The sequence below is a fragment of the Pelodiscus sinensis genome, chromosome 2, assembly GCF_049634645.1.
Source record: "Pelodiscus sinensis isolate JC-2024 chromosome 2, ASM4963464v1, whole genome shotgun sequence".
Taxonomy (NCBI): domain Eukaryota; kingdom Metazoa; phylum Chordata; order Testudines; family Trionychidae; genus Pelodiscus; species Pelodiscus sinensis.
The window spans coordinates 230,488,981-230,508,240 of record NC_134712.1 but is presented as its reverse complement, the minus strand read 5'-3'; the positions used below and the strand labels follow the sequence as shown (position 1 = coordinate 230,508,240).

The 19,260-nt window shown below is 45.4% G+C and overlaps 1 protein-coding gene across 2 annotated transcripts in view; it reads left to right on the top strand.

Moving 5' to 3' along the window:
* Positions 1-19,260, top strand: part of NRP1 (neuropilin 1) — a 171,750-nt gene that overhangs the window by 126,459 nt on the left and 26,031 nt on the right. For both annotated transcript variants that reach the window (XM_006120737.4, XM_075922674.1), the window contains exons 8-10: positions 1,829-1,973; positions 7,495-7,826; positions 18,989-19,133. In XM_006120737.4, coding sequence (XP_006120799.1) covers positions 1,829-1,973; positions 7,495-7,826; positions 18,989-19,133 — 622 coding nt within the window. The remainder of the gene's footprint in view (positions 1-1,828; positions 1,974-7,494; positions 7,827-18,988; positions 19,134-19,260) is intronic.

The window sequence follows — 19,260 nt, the reverse complement described above, 5'->3', positions numbered from 1 at the left end:
TAACAAATCCAATACATTAAATTCTGATGGCTGCACACAGCTAACCTGCCAAATCAGTGCAATAATTAAAAATAACAGGAAAATTGGAATTACATGTAGGAAACTGTCAAATTCCTCATCAATGGAGCAGTACTTCAAAGTTTTAGGAATAAGAGATCCTCCGGGCTTTATTCCGGAGGATCGGGCCAGTCTAGACGCTTTTTTCCGGCTTTTCCCCAAGCCGGAAAAAAAGCGGCGGCTATGTTTATTTAAATCCCGCGGGGGATATTTAAATCCCCAACGGATTTCCCTATTCTGAAGTTTGAAATTAACATGCCTCTTCCGGAGAAGGGGCCAATGTAGACGTAGCCTATAAGAAAAGAAGGGTTGTTAGGAAGGATTTTGTATAACAGAAGGGATGAGCAATATTAGTCCTTGCAAAACTCAGAGTTCAAGTATGAGCAAAGAAATGCATATTTTATTCTTATTCAGTAAAGGAATTTTTATACTACCTAAAATGCACATAATTCCTCTCTGAATTCAATCCAGATCTTTGCTTCTGAATCATATGTAGACAAAACCCTGGTTCATACTATAGCCTGTTTGTACCAGCTCAGTGAAGCTTAGAAGCCATAAAGCCATCCTAACCAGGCAGCTGAGTATTTTCCAGCATAGCAAAATCCTTGGATGGCACAGACCCAGAGTAGCTGGCCTTTCATCATACAGACTTCTGCTATACAGGCAGTCCCCGAGTTACGCGGATCTGACTTACGTCGGATCCACAGTTACGAATGGGGATTTCTCGCCCCGGAGGACTGGAGCGGCGGGATGCCTGGTCCCGCCGCCCGCCTCCTCTGGGGTGAGAAAAGCTGCTCCCCGTCTCCCTGGTCTGCTGGGGGAGCCAGCAGACCAGGTTGACGGGGAGCAAAGCCGCTGAGGACCCCGCGGGACCTGCGGCACTTCCAGCTGATCTGGAAGCGGCCGCGGGTCCGGCCCCGGGTGCTCCGCCGCTTTGCTCAGCGTCTCCCTGGTCGGTAGACCAGGGAGACACTGAGCAAAGCCGCGGAGGACCCGGGCCGGACCGCAGCGCTGATCTGGAAGCGCCGCAGTCCGGCCTGGCTCCTCCGTCGCTTTGCTCCACGTCTCCCTGGTCTGCTGGGGGGGGAACGCTGCTAGTGCCCCCCCAGCAGACCAAGGAGACGTGGAGCAAAGCCGGGGGCCTGTGGTAGAGTAGGTGGGGCACTGCCGGTTGGTCCCGCAGCACCGCTCCTTGGCGCTACTGGACCAACCCGGCAGCACCCCAGCTGCTCTGCCCCAGGCGTCCTGATTCAGCCGCTGCTGATCAGTTTCATCAGTGGCTGAATCAGGATGCCTGGGGCAGAGCAGCTGGGGTGCTGCTGGGTTGGTCCAGTATCGCCAAGGAGCGGCCGCGCTACTGGACCAACCCAGCAGCACCCGAGCTGCTCTGCCCCAGGCGTCCCCAAGTCAGCCGCTGCTGAAACTGACCAGCGGCTGACTACAGGAAGCCCGAGGCAGAGTTGGGTTCTTAAGTTGAATCTGTATGTAAGTGGAACTGGTGTCCAGATTCAGCCGCTGTTGAAACTGATCAGTTTCAGCAGCGGCTGATGCCAGTTCCGACTTATATACAGATTCAACTTAAGAACAAACCTACAGTCCCTATCTTGTACGTAACCCGGGGACTGCCTGTAGTTTAATGACATACTCCTCTATGCAAAAAACTATTTAAACTTTGGATTTCTTGGTATGAGTAAAATGCAGAATTATAAACTACATTGGAAAGAAAACACATTATATAATAAATGGTGTCTTTCCCTTCTTCTCCCTTAAGGTATTTCAAGGGAACGTCAACCCCACTGATGTTGTTTATAGGACTTTTCCCAAGCCAGTGTTAGCACGATTTGTTCGAATCAGACCTGCAAGCTGGGAAAATGGTATATCACTGAGATTTGAAGTTTATGGCTGCAAGATAACAGGTTGGTATCAGGAAGATTTTGATATTTGTTATACTTACTTATAACACTTTTTTTCTGTTTAATGTTCTGTTCTCTAAAAAATGACTATTCTCCAGGTCTATGTCATCCACATTTCCATAGGCAGAGTTCTAAACAGGCATAAAGTAGATGAAATTAGTAAAACATAAAAACTATAGAAACAAAATATCTGGGAACATGCAAAAGTTACTTTGGCATCATCTTTAGAGACTACAGATTTAAGGGGTGAGAAAACCTGGGTACAGTTTTTTTAATTATTTTATTATATCATGTGTTACTCTTGATAGTCCCTCACCTGGCCCTTCTTTCCCCATCCCATAGTCTCCAAGATATTCCAAGCCCAGGGCCTTTATTATTAGATTTGTTAAGGAATTCATTTTTTTTATTTCAAAGCCAGAACAATGTAACCTGGGATGAACAAAAAACCCTTATGTATATGACTCTAGCCTTTCAATGAATTCTGCCCAATGTTAATATGAGTATCTAAGGGTATGTCTACACTATAAAATTAATTCAAACTAACAGCTGTTAGTTCGAATTACCTTTAATAGTGGCTATACCTGCTATATCTCCTGTGCGAACCTGTTGCCTCCCTACTTTCTCACTTCCCACACCTCCACCAAAAATTTAATTCGAAACAGAGCGCTTAATTCGAACTAGGTAAACCTCATTCTACGAGGAGTAAGGCCTAGTTCGAATTAAGGGCTGTGTAGCCATTTAATTCAAACTAGCTGGAGGCTAGCCCTTCCCAAGTTGCCCTGGTGGCCACTCTGGGCGAAACCAGGGAAACTCTTCTGCTCCCCTCCCGGCACCGGAGCCCTTCAAGGGTCACGGTCTGGCTACAGTGCTTGTGCCAGTTGCAAGCCTGCCAGCACCCAGCCAGCAGACCCTGCACCTGGCACAGCATGAGCTAGCCACCTGCTGCCACCCAACCCTCCACCTCTTCCCAGGACCAAACTGGCGGCTCACAGGAGCCTATCCGGGGCTGCAAGAGGCGGGCGCCCGCCTGGTCTAGTGCAGAGATCGTGGACCTCATCGAAGTTTTGGGGGGTGGTCTCCAACGTCCACGATCTCCGCATTAGGCACAGGAATGTGGCCGTCTACAGCCGCATGGCTGCCAGCCTGGCCACCAGAGGCTACATGCAGACCCAGGAGCAGGTCCGCTGCAAAATAAAGGACCTGCGGAAGGCCTACTTCAGGGCCTCCCAGCCAGGGGCTGACCCGGAGGCCTGCCCTCACTATGAGACCCTGGACTGCATCCTAGGGGCTCACGCAGTCCATGCTTCCCGGGTGGTGATCGACCCCGGGGCAAAGGGCCCGTCCCTGACACGGAGAAGGAGGAGGACGCCAAGAGCCAGGAACCTGCAGGGAGCCGACCCAGGACCCCCGAGTCATCCCACGGAGCACATCTGCTGTGTCATCTGAGGCCAGGGAGGGCTCCACATGTGAGTACCATCATGCTCCCCTTATGTGTATGGGGGAGGGAGGTGGAGAACGAGCCCAGGGACCGTGTGCCTGGGCCTTGCCCACCATGGAGCAGCAGCTGGGTATCATGCGGGGCCCTGGCCCGTTCCCCACACGCCGACCTCGCCTTGGAGAGGGAGGCTGGGTTTCACCCACTGTGTCTCCAGAGAGAACTGACCACTGCTCTTGTTTCACCATAGCCGCAGCACCTGGGACTGCAGGGCGCACCACCCCACCTGCAACAGCCACCCACACTTGGGCCAGCAGGTGCACCTGCAACTAGGAGGAGTACCAGCAGTGGTCCCTGCGGCTACTGAAGAAGCAGCTCCACATCCAGGACCACTGGGTCTGGGAGGACCTGCGGCTGTGGCAGCAGAGCTTGGAGGCACTGGAGGAGCAGGGCCGTGCCCTCAGAGGTCACCTCCAGACCCTGGTGGACAGGTTCCTGCCTCCTTCTGCTCCAGCCCCTGAAGCCGCCCCAGCTCTTGCTCCTCCTCCCACCCTTGCTCCCCCTCCCACTTCCTCTGCCCCCCGTCCCTCCTGCCCCACCCTCCATACCCACTCCCCCCCAACATCCCCGCCCCCGCAGTGCTGCGAGACGGGAGAGCCAGCAGGACCCCGAGCCCTGAGCTTTCCCTTCCCTTCCTCCCCTTCCTCCCCCTTCCAGCTCCCTCCTCTCAGGTTTCCCCTCTTCCACCCTCATTCCTCCCTCCCCCCACCGCAGTTATGTAAAATAAAAAGAAATTTTTGTTGGTAAAACAGGTGTCTTTAGGAAGGGGGGCTAGGGAGGGGAAAGGGGAAGGAGGGGAGGGTGGAAGAAGGCCCAGTGGGACATACAGGGAGAGTTCAGTACTCCACCAGGAAGCTCTCCCGCAGGGCTTCCTGGATCTGGACGGCTCCCCGCAGTGCCTCCCGGATGGCGGTGGTGCGGGGCTATGCGTACTGGCCAGCCATGTGGTCAGTCTCAGCCATCCAGGCTGGCAGGAAAGCCTCCTCCTTCCTCTCACATAAATTGTGCAGCACACAACATCCTGCCACCATGGAAAGGATATTGTGCTTGGCGAGGTCGAGGCAGGTGAGGAGGCACGTAAAGCGTGCTTTCAGTGGGCCGAATGGCCCCTCGACCATGATGTGGGCCCTGGTGAGCCTGGCATTGAAGGCTTGCCGGGAGGGGTTGAGGTGTCCTGTGTAGGGCTTCATGAGCCAGGGCTGTAGAGGGTAGGTCACATCCCCCACCAGGCACACAGACATGTCCATGTCCCCGATCCTGATGTGGCGGTTGGGGAAGGAGGTCCTGGTGTGCAGCCTCTGGCACACGGAGGAGTTGTAAAACACCCTGGCATCGTGTGCCTTGCCGGACCAGCCCACATTAATGTCCATGAATTGGCCCCAGTGGTCAGACATGGCCTGCAGGATCACAGAGAAGTAACCCTTGCGGTTAATGTAGAGTGAGGCCTGGTGTTCCGGGGCACAGATGGGGATCTGCGTCCCGTCGATCTCCCCCTCCCCTCCTGCAGTTGGGGAAGCTGAGGGCGCCAAACCCCTGGATGACCGCGTCTGGGACGATGAGGCGGACCACGCTGCGGAGCAGCACCCAGTTGATGGCCTTGACCACCTGCAGAGAGAGCCACAAAACTGCGAATCACTGGGGTGCCCGGGTGGCTGGGAGTGTTCATTCCCTGGCACTGCCCCGTGCCCCACTCCCGGAAGCAACCCCCGCTGCGATCCTGGCCGTTGCGGGCAGCTTGTAGTACGGCCGGACAGACCGAGCCCTCCCATGCGGGGCACTTTCGCCTCCTCCCCCCCGTTTTCCCTTGGGCGGCCCATCTCCACCGACACAAGCAGGCAGAGAGGGAAATGCTTTGCTGTCCCTCGGTGAGGTAGGCAAGCAAGTGAAAAAGCTGAGAACCGGCTGTCCAGGGGGGTCCCTTTAAGTACGAGCCTCAGATAGCCTCAGACAGCAGCCACACAAAGCAACTACTGACCTGATGCCTTGCTGGAACCAGTTTTAGCTGCCCTTAAATGCGACCCAGTATCCAATCAGTGTGGATGCACTATTTCGAATTAGCAAAACACTAATTCGAATTAGTTTTTGGGTCTAGATGAGTTATTTCGAAATAAGTTAGTTTGAATTAGCACTGTAGTGTAGACATACCCTAAATGAGGTGTCTAGATTTGCACCTGAAAGTCAAATATATATGACCTGTATATGTAACCCACATCCTTCTGGGTGTGCTGTACTGTCCCATCTAGTGGCATCAAGACCATTTGCAAAGAGACTAATGAGTCTGTTTGACAGCCTTAGCAACTATCCTACTGGCTTTTACCTCTTCAGGTAGAGGCTCATGCACTAAGCTGCAGAAGTCTCAAGTTCCGTTCCACCCATAGAGGACTGGGGTGTGCCAGTTTTATACAGAAGTGCCTAAGTACATATGTGGGCACTAGGATTTGCATGTTCTCTGTATAATGGCGACCCAAGTTGAAAATTAGGCAGGATGTGAACACAGATTTGCAAACCATTCCAACAGCTAGATGTATAAGGCCAGATTCCCATTTATGAAAGAACATTAGACTGGTTGGAGAGATGTTGTCCTAATGTAGTACAGAATTCTACCCAAATAATTCCATGTAAGCACTTTTGAAATGGTAGCATATGGCCCTCCAAATGCTGTCTTTAAAAAAATATTTTTAAATAAAATGAGCGCAACCAGGAATTTTAAATTGTTGCTTCTTTTTTATATTCTTATAACTCACATTTATCTCAACAAAGTTATAATATAAAAAAATTAACTTTTGGGTTAAGACTTCTCATGACAAGTTTCATTTTGGAGCTAATTTTAATAGTATCATTAAAAACAAGCACTTTACTATAAATGTCAATTGCTCTTTATTGTTTTTCAGTGTTGTTGCGGCCATGTTGATTCCAAGATATTAGAGGGTATGTTTACACTACCCCGCTAGTTCGAACTAGCGGGGTAATGTATGCATACCGCACTTGCTAATGAAGCCCGGGATTTGAATTTCCCGGGCTTCATTAGCATAAGCGGGGAGCCGCCATTTTTAAATCCCCGCTGCTTCGAACCCCGTGTAGCGCGGCTACACGGGGCTCGAACTAGGTAGTTCGGACTAGGGTCCTATTCCGAACTACCGTTACTCCTCGTGAAACGAGGTGTACCGGTAGTTCGGAATAGGCACCCTAGTCCGAACTACCTAGTTTGAGCCCCGTGTAGCCGCGCTACACGGGGTTCGAAGCAGCGGGGATTTAAAAATGGCGGCTCCCCGCTTATGCTAATGAAACCCGGGAAATTCAAATCCCGGGCTCCATTAGCAAGTGCGGTATGCATACATTACCCTCCTAGTTCGAACTAGGAGGGTAGTGTAGACATACCCAGAGAAACTAGATGGGAGAGGTAATAGCTTTTTCTAGACCAACTTTTGTTGGTGAAAGAGACAAGCTTTCAGACTACCTAGAACTCCTTTTCAGTTCAGAACTTTTATTGGTGAAAAAGACAAACTTTTGAGTTATCTAGAGCTCTTCTTCAGACATGAAGAAACCTAGTATCTAGACCAGTAATAAAACAATATAGAATGTATACAATTAATTATGTCTGCTAAATGTGTTATTGATTAATGAGTGTTGGCAAACTTCAGAATGTTTGGAATTTCTATTTGAATAACCATCCAAAAATTCAGATACCACCTCTCTTCTCCCTGGTTTAGCAATCAGGCTAGAAAACTTATAAGAATAGAGTTGGCAATGAGTTTTCTGATATTTCCTGGTTCCCATCAGGCCAGAAATACTTTTGAGGTATTTTGAGACTTCCACTACTTTCTGAAACCAGGAAATACAAAATTAAGCACTAAATAAGTAAATAAATAAATTAAAGACTCCAAATGAGATTTGAATTTGGGGGAAAGAGTCAAGTTATTTCACACATTCTTTGAACCGGCTGTGGCATGTCCTTCTTTTCTACTTTCGTTTATAGCTGTTTAGGATTTGCAGAGGTTACTGGTTAAACATGGTCTGTTTCTTCTCTAGATTATCCATGCTCTGGGATGCTAGGTATGGTGTCTGGACTCATTACTGACTCTCAGATTACAGCATCTAGTCAAGTTGATCGAAACTGGATACCAGAAAATGCTCGTCTTATAACAAGCCGCTCAGGCTGGGCACTACCACCAACTACCCACTCATATACGAAGGAATGGCTTCAGGTAGACCTCAGTGAAGAGAAAGTAGTGCGGGGCATAATTGTTCAGGGAGGCAAGCACCGAGAAAACAAAGTGTTCATGAAAAAATTCAAGATTGGCTATAGCAACAATGGATCTGATTGGAAAATGATCATGGATGCCAGTAAGAAGAAGATAAAGGTGAGAGAGAAGTCACTACATCATGGATTCCTTTTACAAAGAACGTGCCTAATTCTGATCTTTGAAAATTGGTTGTTTTGAGGTGACCTGAGGTGTAGGCTAAGTAGGAGTGTTTCTTCAGCAACAAAGTTTAAGGGATGTTAATAAATCAGTGCCGTGGCTGTGGTCAGGCTCCAACATACCTGTCCCAAGTTGCTCTTCACAGCTATGGTGCTTTAGCTGTGATCCCTGTTTCTATTCAGTCATGTGCACCAGGCACCCTGCGGGCCTCAGGTCTGCCTCAGAATCCTTTGCAATTCTGTGGTGACAAATGCCAAAAAGAAATGCTGGAGGGTTCTAGTCTTAGCCTTGCTACTAAGATTGTGTAAATTTAGCCATCTCACTTAATTTGTCTGTGCTTCATTTTCCCTAGCTGTAAAATGGGGACAATGCTATTTACATCAAAGGGCTGATCTGAAGATTTCTCAATTATATGTAAGGTGCACTGAGGTGTTCTATTAGATCTGATGCAATGCCCATTGAAATCAATGCAGGGACTCCCAAATGATTTTGATATGATATAGAACCCACCTTCAATGCACTGTACTATTATATTATCACTAGTGCAGATTTGGGAGCCTGTCTGGCAACTAAAGGCAACTATCACACATGACTGAGCAGAAATATCAAAAACTTTACATAGGAGAAAATGAAATAGACAGAGGACCAAGTGGGTTGTTGTATGAATGAATTTGTAGGAGGAAGATAGATCAACAACTAATAGCAGGCCACAAATAGTGCATTTGTCTAGATCTGGGCCTGGATGTACACTCTGGAATGTTTTAAAATATCTAGTCAAAATTAGGGCTGTCAATTGACCTGCTTTAACATCTGCAATTAACGCAGGACAGGATTAACGTGTTAAAAAAACTAACGCGTTAATCGCAGGCGTTAAATGCTGCACTGCCTCTTTGAAGTCCTGCTCTGGCACTTCAAAGGGGCGTCACAACGCAGATCCGGGGATCAGCTGCAGTCCCCAGCTCCTAATGTGCTGCCCCTTTAAAGCGCCAAAACGGCACTTCAAAGGGGTAGCGCAAGCAGAGCCGGAGATCAGCTGGACAGCTGACCCTGGCCTCCGCCTTGCACTGCCCTTTGGAAATGCTGCCACGGTGCTTCCAAGGGGCAATGCTGCATGGAGCCCTGGGTCAGCTGGGAACTCCAGCTGATACCAAGCTCCATGCAGCGCTGCCCCCATTGAAACGCTGCCGCGGCCTTTCAAAAAGGGGTGTTACATGCAATTAATCACACAATTAATCGTTATTAACATTTTTAATCATTTGACAGCCCTAGCTAAAATCTTATCCATTTACTCTTATGTGCTATTTTGGTATCTTGGCCCAGAATGTGCATTTAGAAATTTTTATCTAAAAGGACACGGTCACCTCTAAAATCTGCCTGTATCTCCTACCCCGTGCCTTAAGAGATATCACCATTCACTGTGCAGGGCATACTGCTTTGCTACTGGCATGATCATGGAACTATAGCTATAATAGTAGGATAAAAAGAGGAAGAGCACTAGCAATTGCAACATAAAACTCCATACACCTTAGCTGTTCTGTTAGTCTGGAACTCAGGTGTAATGGATGAGCTCTTCTCTGGTCCCATCAATCCATTAGGCAAACCTGTTTGTCCTAAAAAGAAAACATATATTTTCCAATCTTTTCCAGTCCTGTGGCTAAGTGGACCCATGACTAGCTTTTCTTAGCACATTTTGTAAATATATGCTTCATTCTTTCCTGTTGTAACTCCACAGAAAAATCCTTCTCAGTCCTGAGTCCTGCTTCAGTTGATGATCTTTTTTTCCTCATTTGTTTTGGGAATAAACACAAACTGGGGTCAGCCTTTGAAACTGACTACTCTTTCTTGTTACTAAGAGTTGTGATTTCATCATGAAGTGTGAAGAGGGTGTAAATCAATACTGAGATCTAACTAAAATGATCTTTGCTAAAATGGATGTTGTTTTGACATGTACTTACACACTCTGTCTCAATGAGAAAAAAACTGCCATATGCTTTCAAATGATAGACCGTATGTTACATGGCCTTCTTTTTTCTAATCCGAGTACTTGCCATCATTGTCAAAAGCTAACAATGTTAACAAAAAAAGAATGCTGCGTAACCCATTTAAGTCCATTAAGAGCTTGCATTGCTATCAGAAATTAACTTCCAAAATTAATGGCTTTTTTAAAACATTGGAATTTATAATTCTCCTAAAAAATTCAAAACATTTTCTTCTTTAGAAAAAGTTTTGCTAAAAGAGAATTTGATAAATCCTAAGATTTGGGAGACTGGTGGATTTAAAATGTTAATGTAGGAATTTATTATTGTAAATGTAAATGGAGCTAGACTGTATGGAATGTTAGCTATGTTGAGTCCTGGCATGAAAGTGGGTAGGAAACATCCCTGTTTCATTAAAGGAAACACATCATTTCTAATCGGGAAAAATATTGCCTTTGAAAAACAAACAATTGCATGCTATACAAGTATGGAAAGTAATGGATCAGCAATATATATTGAGGGCATAAGACACTGTCCAATGTCTACCACCCCTTTCACTCTTTCTCCTTGTCCATGCCTTCATCTCATTTCACTAGACCAGCGTTTCCCAAACTATGGGCCACGAGAAAAAAATACCAGATTGGCGTGGCTACTGGGAGGGGAGCAGAGCAGGGCGGGCTGGAGGGGGCAGGGGTGGGAACCAGCCGCCGGGAAGCACGGTTGGGGAGCAGCAGGGCTGTCCCGCGGAGATCCAGGCAGGCAGGCGTGCAGCCGGCGAAAGCAGAGCTGGGGGCAGCAGGGCTGTCTAGCGGAGATCGGGGAGGGCAGGCGGCAGAACCAGGGCTGGCTGGGAGCCGGGGGGCTGGCCGGGGGAGATCAGGAGGAGGAGGACCAGAGAACCAGCTGCCGGAAGCAGGGCTGGACAGGGGCAGCGGGGCTGGTCACGGGAGGTCGTTGGGGGAGTGGGGCTGACCTGGGGAGATTGGTGGCTGGACAGGGGCAGCAGGTCTAGACTGGGGAGATCAGGAGGAGAAGTGGGGGGGAGCGGGACTGACCTGGGCACATGCAGACCCTTGCAGACGAGTGAGTCTGGCCGGGGATTCCATTTTGCTCCCCCTCCCGTTCTCCCCCACCCTCCACATACTCTCCCTCGAGTAGTTGTGAACTGCCTGGCAGGTAGACACACTCAGGCAGCATGAGCACATCTACCAGCCAGGCAGTTCACAGCTAAGGACTGATACACGCAATTATAATAAAACTTACCTAATTAGAAAATACCAGGTATTTTCTATGTCTGGTAATTTCTCAATTTCTTTCCCAAACAAAACCCTCAAATACCGGACTGTCCGGTACAAAACCAGACTCCTAGCAACCCTACCCTTCCTTGCATCTTCCCTCCTAGCCAATCCCCAATCTGCTCCTGCTCCCGCCTCCTGGAGTGCTTATGTGGCGCCGAGTCCCCCAAGCCATGGCCCAGGCTGGGTGGAGGATGCAGCCAGGTGAAACACTGAAAATGTATTCATTTTTCATTCTTTTTTTTATATGAGTTTATATTTTTGGGCTGCAAAAAATGGTACTGAAAAAAAATGAGTTCCAACTAAAGTAAAAAGTTTGGGAAACCCTAATCTAGACAGCTTTCTATCCATCTTACAGTCCGTTTATTCAATCCATATTCCCTTAACTTGCTGGCAAGTATATTGTGGGTGACTGTATCAAAAGCTTTGCTGACACTGGCACTGTGGGTTTTGAGGGGACCAGAAACAACTTATTTGAATATTCATTATTTGCTTAATGAATATGCAAATATGCAAATGAATGTTACTGGTCCTCCAAAAGCTCGTGAATGGATTTACTGGTCCCCATGTCAAAAAGTTTGGGAACCCCTACACTAGACTATTCTAATTCTCTTCTCCATTATCTCCTCAATTTCTAGCTCTTCCGGATACATTCATTTCTCTACCTGTCTCAAATGTAAAACAAGCTTGTATCACTTAAATGTGCAAGCAACTTCATTGTCTGTCTACCCATTTTAGGATTCAATTTATCTTTGCCCTGCTTCTATGTAATTCCAATGGACTTGCTCCTGCCTACCTCATGAAGCTTGTTCCTCTTTTTCCATTCTTTTTCCTGACTCCTTCTGCTTATCTACTATTGACCTTTTCTCTCTCTCTCATTCCATACCTTCTGGCCACTGATGCTGCAAGAATCTTCTCCTTTGCATCTCCTGTCATCTGGAACAGTCTTCCTTACTCCAGTTGTCAGGCTGACTATTTTAAAATGTCATTAGGAATCATATCTTTTCTCTTTCCAACATTTATTAGTTTCCCTTTTACTGAGCTATTGTTTAGCTCTGTAATGAAATAAAGCATGTTATGGCAAAGACACAACTTGGCGACAACATTTTGCTGTATGCATCTTCCTCCAATCCTGTAAAGAAGATTAGTGTGTGTTTGAAACGAAGAGTCAAAATTGAATCACAGGACAGGTCTACACTACAAAAGATAATGATTCAATATAATTATGATTCAATATAATTCTAGATGCCTATTAAATTCTAATGCCTAGGTGTCGGTGATGAGTCTTTTATAACACAGTTTTCATTATTATATGTTGCTATTAAGACTATTATTGAAAGAGAAGTCAGCATTCCTTAGATAACATATGCCTGCTTACTTTTACAAATAAAATGGCATGCAATATTCTCTCTCATACTGCAGGTACTCTGACCTTTTGAGCTGTGTTAATATACAAATATAAAAAAACCTTAATAATTGTAAATTAATTAGATATAAATCTCAGTGTCATCTAAATACCCAATCCTGACAGAAACCTTCTGAGTTCTCTCAGAACACTAGCCAACCTGGTGCTTTTTGAAAGAAATCTCAGGAATCCAGTGTCCTGTAGGGAGTGAAGGTAGTCATGTCGCTATTATAAGCAGCTCTTAATACCAGTAATCCCAGCTACTGGTATATTTACCATTATTGGTACTATTTTTTTTTTTTTTTTTTTTTTGTGAATGATACTCAAGACTTAACTATCAACTTTAGAGACAGACTTTGCTCTGGTTGATTTCTAAACGAGCAGAAGCATGTCCTTCAGAATAATAATTTATTACCAGGCCTTGTATATGCATGTATGCATCACCAATGTAACTGTGCCCAGTTCACTCCACAATAAGGCTTGGTCTCCTCCAAAGCCCACTCTCTGAGATGCTAAGATTAATTGTGGATTGGATCATGCACAATTGAATAGGAAAAAGCAGGGTGGTAGCCAAAGTCTCAGTCGAGTATACTTGTACAGTTGCCAAAAAGGGCCGGGAGCCACTGGTTTAATATACAAAACTTAAACAAGTGGCATTTTTAGAATTACATTGGAAAAAACAATCACTAATCAGTGGCCTTTCCCTGCACTGAAATACAACACCAGCTTTTTCAACAAGCTCTTCTTTGTCTGTCTTTGGCTCACTAGCATTAAAGTGCTGTCTGTTGGGTTGTGGTCTCATCTAAATGAGAAGGGTATCTGGTCGATCCTTTTACTAACAATGCCAACATAAAGCTTTATCCTGCATGGCAGAGTTGGAAATTCCCTTAAATGTCCCTGTAATCTCAAGTTTGGATTCCAGTTCAAAGGAGATTTTGATTAGTATTGCAATTCAACCAGTTCTTATAAAATAAACTTTCAGCTATTTTGCACACAATTTGTTGATCTGTTCTTCTGTCCCTCCTGCATTTCAGTGAAATCATTTCATGAGTAATGCTGAAATTCAGGAAATCTGGGTTCCATTTCTAGTAATGCGACAGATCTTCTCTGTGATTCTGGGCATTTAATACTCTGTTCCCTATTTGTAAAATGGAAATAATATTTCCTTTTTCCTACACTTTATCCTTTATATTTGGAATGTAAATTCTTCATGTCAGGAACTGGTGTTTACCAGGTATGTACTGTAGGGCTACGTCTACACTGGCATGATTTTCTGGAAATGCTTTTAATGGAAAAGTTTTCTGTTAAAAGTATTTTCGGAAAAGAGTGTCTAGATTGGCAGGACGCTTTTCCACAAAAGCACTTTTTGCGGAAAAGTGTCCATGGCCAATCTAGACGCGCTTTTCCGCACAAAAGCCCCGATCGCCATTTTCGCGATCGGGGCTTTTGTGCGGAAAAGAAATCTCTGCTGTCTACACTGTCCCTTTTGCGCAAAAGTCTTTCGGAAAAATACTTTTGCCCAAACGGGAGCAGCATAGTTTTTCCGCAAAAGAACTGACAATCTTACATGAGATCATCAGTGCTTTTGCGGAAATTCAAGCGGCCAGTGTAGACAGCTGGCAAGTTTTTCCACAAAATCAAATGATTTTGCGGAAAAAACTTGCCAGTCTAGACATAGCCTAGTTGTATAACACCTAGCACATAGCTAAGAGTCCACAACTCTACTGAGCGATGAGAGTTTTATCACAAATGCATGTTCATCAACCTGCCTTGCCAGCTTACATTCTTGTTGTATCATTCAAGCAAGGTACTAACAAACTTCAACAAGCTTTTATTTAACAAAGGTGAAACCTCTTTACAAAGCTGCTGCTGCACCCCTCTGTAGCTCTCACTCAGCCCTGGCTCATCTCCTCCCTCCCCTTCCTGTTTCCTGTGCTTCCAGACTCCCAGTAGCCAGTGCTCCCAGTTCTAATAATTACAAGCAGCATCTAAAACACTGCATTCCCTCCTCTCTTAAGAAGCTCTCTCAATTATAAAATAAACATTGTTGTTCTAACCACAGCAACAAATATGAAATAAGACACTATACTGTTGGCAGAAATATTATACTGAAAACACTGTAAATACTACATAACATAGTCTCTAGTCCAGACAGGTGGTTGTCTGGGTCTGACAGACAGTCTCTCAAACCCCAGTTCCAGTGCAATGTCTTGTTGTGTTGGTGCTACGGTGAAGTCATACAACGTGGACTGGGTGTTGGCCTCATCTCCTCTTGGTGCATGGGCAGGTGCAAGATAAGAAGCATTTCATACCCACCCATCAGAAAGTCGATAGGTGTGATTTTAAGAGGAAATGTGAATTTATGGTCCCCTTTGCATAAAATTCCAGGTTTTCTTACTCAAACGAAGGAACCACACTCAAACTTTGATTCCTTAGCACCCCGCCATTTGTCTGTGAAAGCCTTATATTTTTCTCGGTTTTGTTCAACTTCTTTTTCTCACATCATCCTTGTCTGGTGCATCAGGTCTTGCCTTTAACAATCCAGCAATGTTCAATTTAGTATTCATCTGTTTTCCATGCAGTAACTCTGTGGGTAATCTTTGCATTGTGGCATGTTGTGTAGCCCTGTATGCTTGCAAAACAATCAGTAGTGAAGGTTATCCACGATCACCCTTCCAGTTTAGCCGTTTCAAACTCTCTTTCAAACTTCTGTTAAACCTTTCTATTTCCACATTGGCGTGAGGGTAATACAGGGATGATCTTCTATGTAAAATGTTCCTCTCTGCTAGAAAAGTTTCAAATTCCAGGAAAGTAAATTGACAACCATTATCTGAAACCAGTTCTTTGGGGTTACCTTCCCTGCTAAAAACTGTAGAGAGGAACTTAATTACTGTAGCAGAAGAGATTTGCGATGTAAATGCTACCTCAGGCCATTTACTGAAATAGTCTAATAAAGTGATGGCATAACGACAGTCAGTTGGAGCAGTATCAAAGGGTCCTACGATGTCAATCGCAACTTTTTCCCATGCAGAATCAGGAAGAGGAACAGGCTGTAATGGTGGGGTACATGTTACTGCTGTCTTATCATGCATTTGGCAGGTGACACAGGATTTTATGAATGCTTCAGTTTGGGAGTCCATCCCTGGCCACCAATACAGATCCCGTAGTCGTTGTTTGGTTCTGACAATTCCTTGATGAGTATCGTGTGCCAGATGTATGAGTTTTGATTGTAATTCTTCTGGCACAAGTAGCCAGTGTGTACCTCATAGCACACAGCCATCAAGCAAAGAAAGTTCATCCCAAACTCTAAAATAAGGCAGCAAAACTGGATCAAGGTTTTTAGGGTTACTGGGCCATCTCTTTGTCAGAAATTCCCATAGCTTTTGTTGAATTGGACAGGCTGAACAAGCAGCTTGGAATTGCTCTCTTGTAACTGCAGTAAGAGTGCTTGTAATGAGCACAACTACTTCATCCTCATCCTCCGGTGGACCACTTGGTGAAGACAAAGGCAGGCGAGAAAGGCAATCAGCTATCACATTTTGGTTTTCATGCTTATATTCCAGTTCATAATTGAAAGAGAGTAGTCTTGCAGACCATCTAGCAATAGGATTCCCTGCTCTTCCCAGTCCTTTTGTGGTTAGCAATGTTGTCAAAGGGTTGTGGTCTGTGCGCAACTTGAATGTGCGGCCCCACAGATAAGTTCTTCATTTTTCAGTAGCCCAGACACAAGCAAGTGCTTCTTTTTCAACTGTAGAATATTTTCTCTCAGCATCACTCAGTGTCCTTGGAGCAAATGCAACAGTTCTCTCCGTGTTGTCCTTATGAAGTTGTGTGAGGACAGCCCCAAGTCCGTAATCAGAAGCATCAGTAGTCACAATTGTGGGCAATGCAGGACTGAATAGTGCAAGTACTGGACTATGTACAATCAAGTCTTTCACAGTTTCCAAACTTGCTTGTGCATCCGTTGTCCACACCAAGGTTGAACGTCTCCATAGTAATTCTCGTAACGGTTCAATGACAGAAGCATAATTGGGAATGAATTTTGCATACCAGGAGGTAAGACCCAAGAAGGAACGTAAGGTTTGCAAGTCTGTTGGAGGAGGAGCATCTGAAATTGCTAGGAAATTGCAGGTTTTAGCCCAGCCACTGAAATTGTGTGCCCCAGAGAGGAGAGTTCTGTTTGTCTAAATTTGCATTTAGACAAATTGAGCTTGAGGCCTGCTGTGCTGATGCAGTTTAGTACAGACTGCAGGTTATTGTCATACTCCTCAGAAGTATTTCCAAACATGATAATATCATCTAGATAGCACTGAACTCCATGTTGATTCTTCAGAATCAATTACATCATTTTTGGAAGGCACTTGGGGCAGATGCAAGACCGTATGGAACACGTTTAAAACTAAATAGTCCCTCGTGTAATAAACGCTGTGAGGTCTCTGCTATCTTCATGCAACATAACCTGGCGGTATGCGCTCTGCAAATCAAGAGTAGAAAACATCTTTGCTCCACAGAATTCTGCAAATATTTCTTCTGCGTGAGGCAGAGGGTGGCTGTCAATCAAAATAGCTTTATTTGGCTCCCTTAAGTCCACACAAAGGCGAATGCCTCCATCCTTCTTCTGTGTCACTACTATAGGTGAAACCCATTCTGAGGAGTCAATCTCTTCAATAGTGTCCTTTTGAACAAGTTTTTTAAGTTCCTCTGAAACAGCTTCCCTGACTGAAAATGGTAAGCGCCGTAAGTTCTGTTGTACAGGCATCACATTATGTCGCATTTTAACTTTATGCACAAACCCATAAGCAGCGCCAAGTTTCTCCTCAACATGGTCTTGGGTCCCAGCTGAAACAGATGTCTATTCTGCAAGAGTGCTTTGCTGAGGAAGATCAATTTGTCCATTTACTACCCTGAGGTTTAAAGCAGCCAATAAATGTCTGCCAAGGATAGGAGTGACTTTGTGAACAATGTAGAACTCTGCAGTTACACAGCAATCACCAAAAGTCACTGTTGCTGGCAGGCAGCCACGTACTGGAATTTGGTTTTTCAAATAGCACACCAAGTGAAGTTTGGATTCAGTACCAGGCACATCTTTAAAGTAATGCAAATGGCTGGAATCAGGTAGTATAGATACTGCTGAACCAGTGTCCAACATTAGCTGAATAGGATGTGATTTGCCTGAAGGTGTGGCAGAAACATTTGCAGTGCACCTTATATGTTCTGAGTATGTGCAGTAGTGATTTTGTCTACGCTCAGCACAGTAACATCTGGTATTGTAACTGCATGCACTTGTTGATTGGACTGCCTACTGTGGCATACCTTAGCAAAATGCCCAATCTTTTTGCAGTGATTGCACTGAGCTACTTTTGCAGGACATCTTGCGTAGCTTGCAAGATGTTGTGAGGATCCACTTTTGCAGAAAGTGTAAAATATACGCTGCTCTTCTGCTCCAAGGCAGGGGATTAGCAGAGCACGCTTTCTTACTTCAGAAGTCTCTGTAGCACTGATTGCAAGCAGATAAGTCTCAAACATATGGATCCAGGCAGTAGAAGCAATTGGAGGCTCACCTGGGCTTTGCAGAAAGGGTGCAGGTGGGTTCAGAGGCAGAAGATCCATCCTCATCACCAAAATGTTGTATCATGCAAGCAAGTTACTAACAAACTTCAACAGGCCTTTCTTTAACAAGGGTGAAACCTCTTTATAAAGCTGCTGCTCCTCCCCTCTGTAGCTCTCACTCAGCCCTGGCTCATCTCCACCCTCCTCCTTCCTGTTTCCTGTGCTTCCAGACTCCCAATAGCCAGTGCTCCCAGTTCTAATAATTACAAGCAGCATCTAAAACACCACAATTCTGATGCATACTCTATGCCACTCTGTCCCTAAGTAGTTTTCTTCTTTTTCAAGACCAGTTTCCCGGGAAGAACTCTCGCAGCTACTGCTCCTGGAGTTTAATTTACACCTTTTTGAAATAACTATAACTTATGAAACTCTGACTGTCACTGGGGGGAAATCAGACTGAAGATTTTTCTTGAATAGTTGGGTTATTATTGTAACTACTTAAAAGGTGACAGGATCTTTTCCTCAGTCATTTCCCTCCCCGCTCCCCATCCCCCGAAGTGCTGAAAATGTCACCCAGTGAAACGCAAGATCAGAGTGTCATTTAAGAACATGTCTCATTAGACACTCAGCTCCTGTTATGACCCTGTTAGATTGGTTGCTCCTGAGTTTATGAAAAATGAAATGTGTCACTTTTTCAGAGAAACTTTAACTACATGTTCCTTCCTCATTTAAGAAACGGATGTCAGGCACTTATTAAATTGGTAGGATTTGGCCTACTTCTCATCCAACTCAAATACTAGAGACCTAAAGAAAAAAGACAATTGTTGAAAGCAATCTTTTTCTTTTTTAACAAGCAGCATTTGTCATGCCTTGCAGACTTTTGAAGGCAACACCAACTATGATACACCAGAGCTACGGACTTTTGAACCTATAACAACCAGATTTGTTCGCGTCTATCCTGAGAGAGCCACACATGGAGGACTGGGACTGAGAATGGAACTACTGGGCTGTGAATTTGAAGGTAATTGCTCTGACAGAGATGAATGCATTGTATTAATTATTTTCATACAGATACACTCTGGCTTGGACTACTGCTGAGCCCAGTTGCTCCCATAGGAAGAGCAAGCGGGACTCTTGCTTCAGTGACT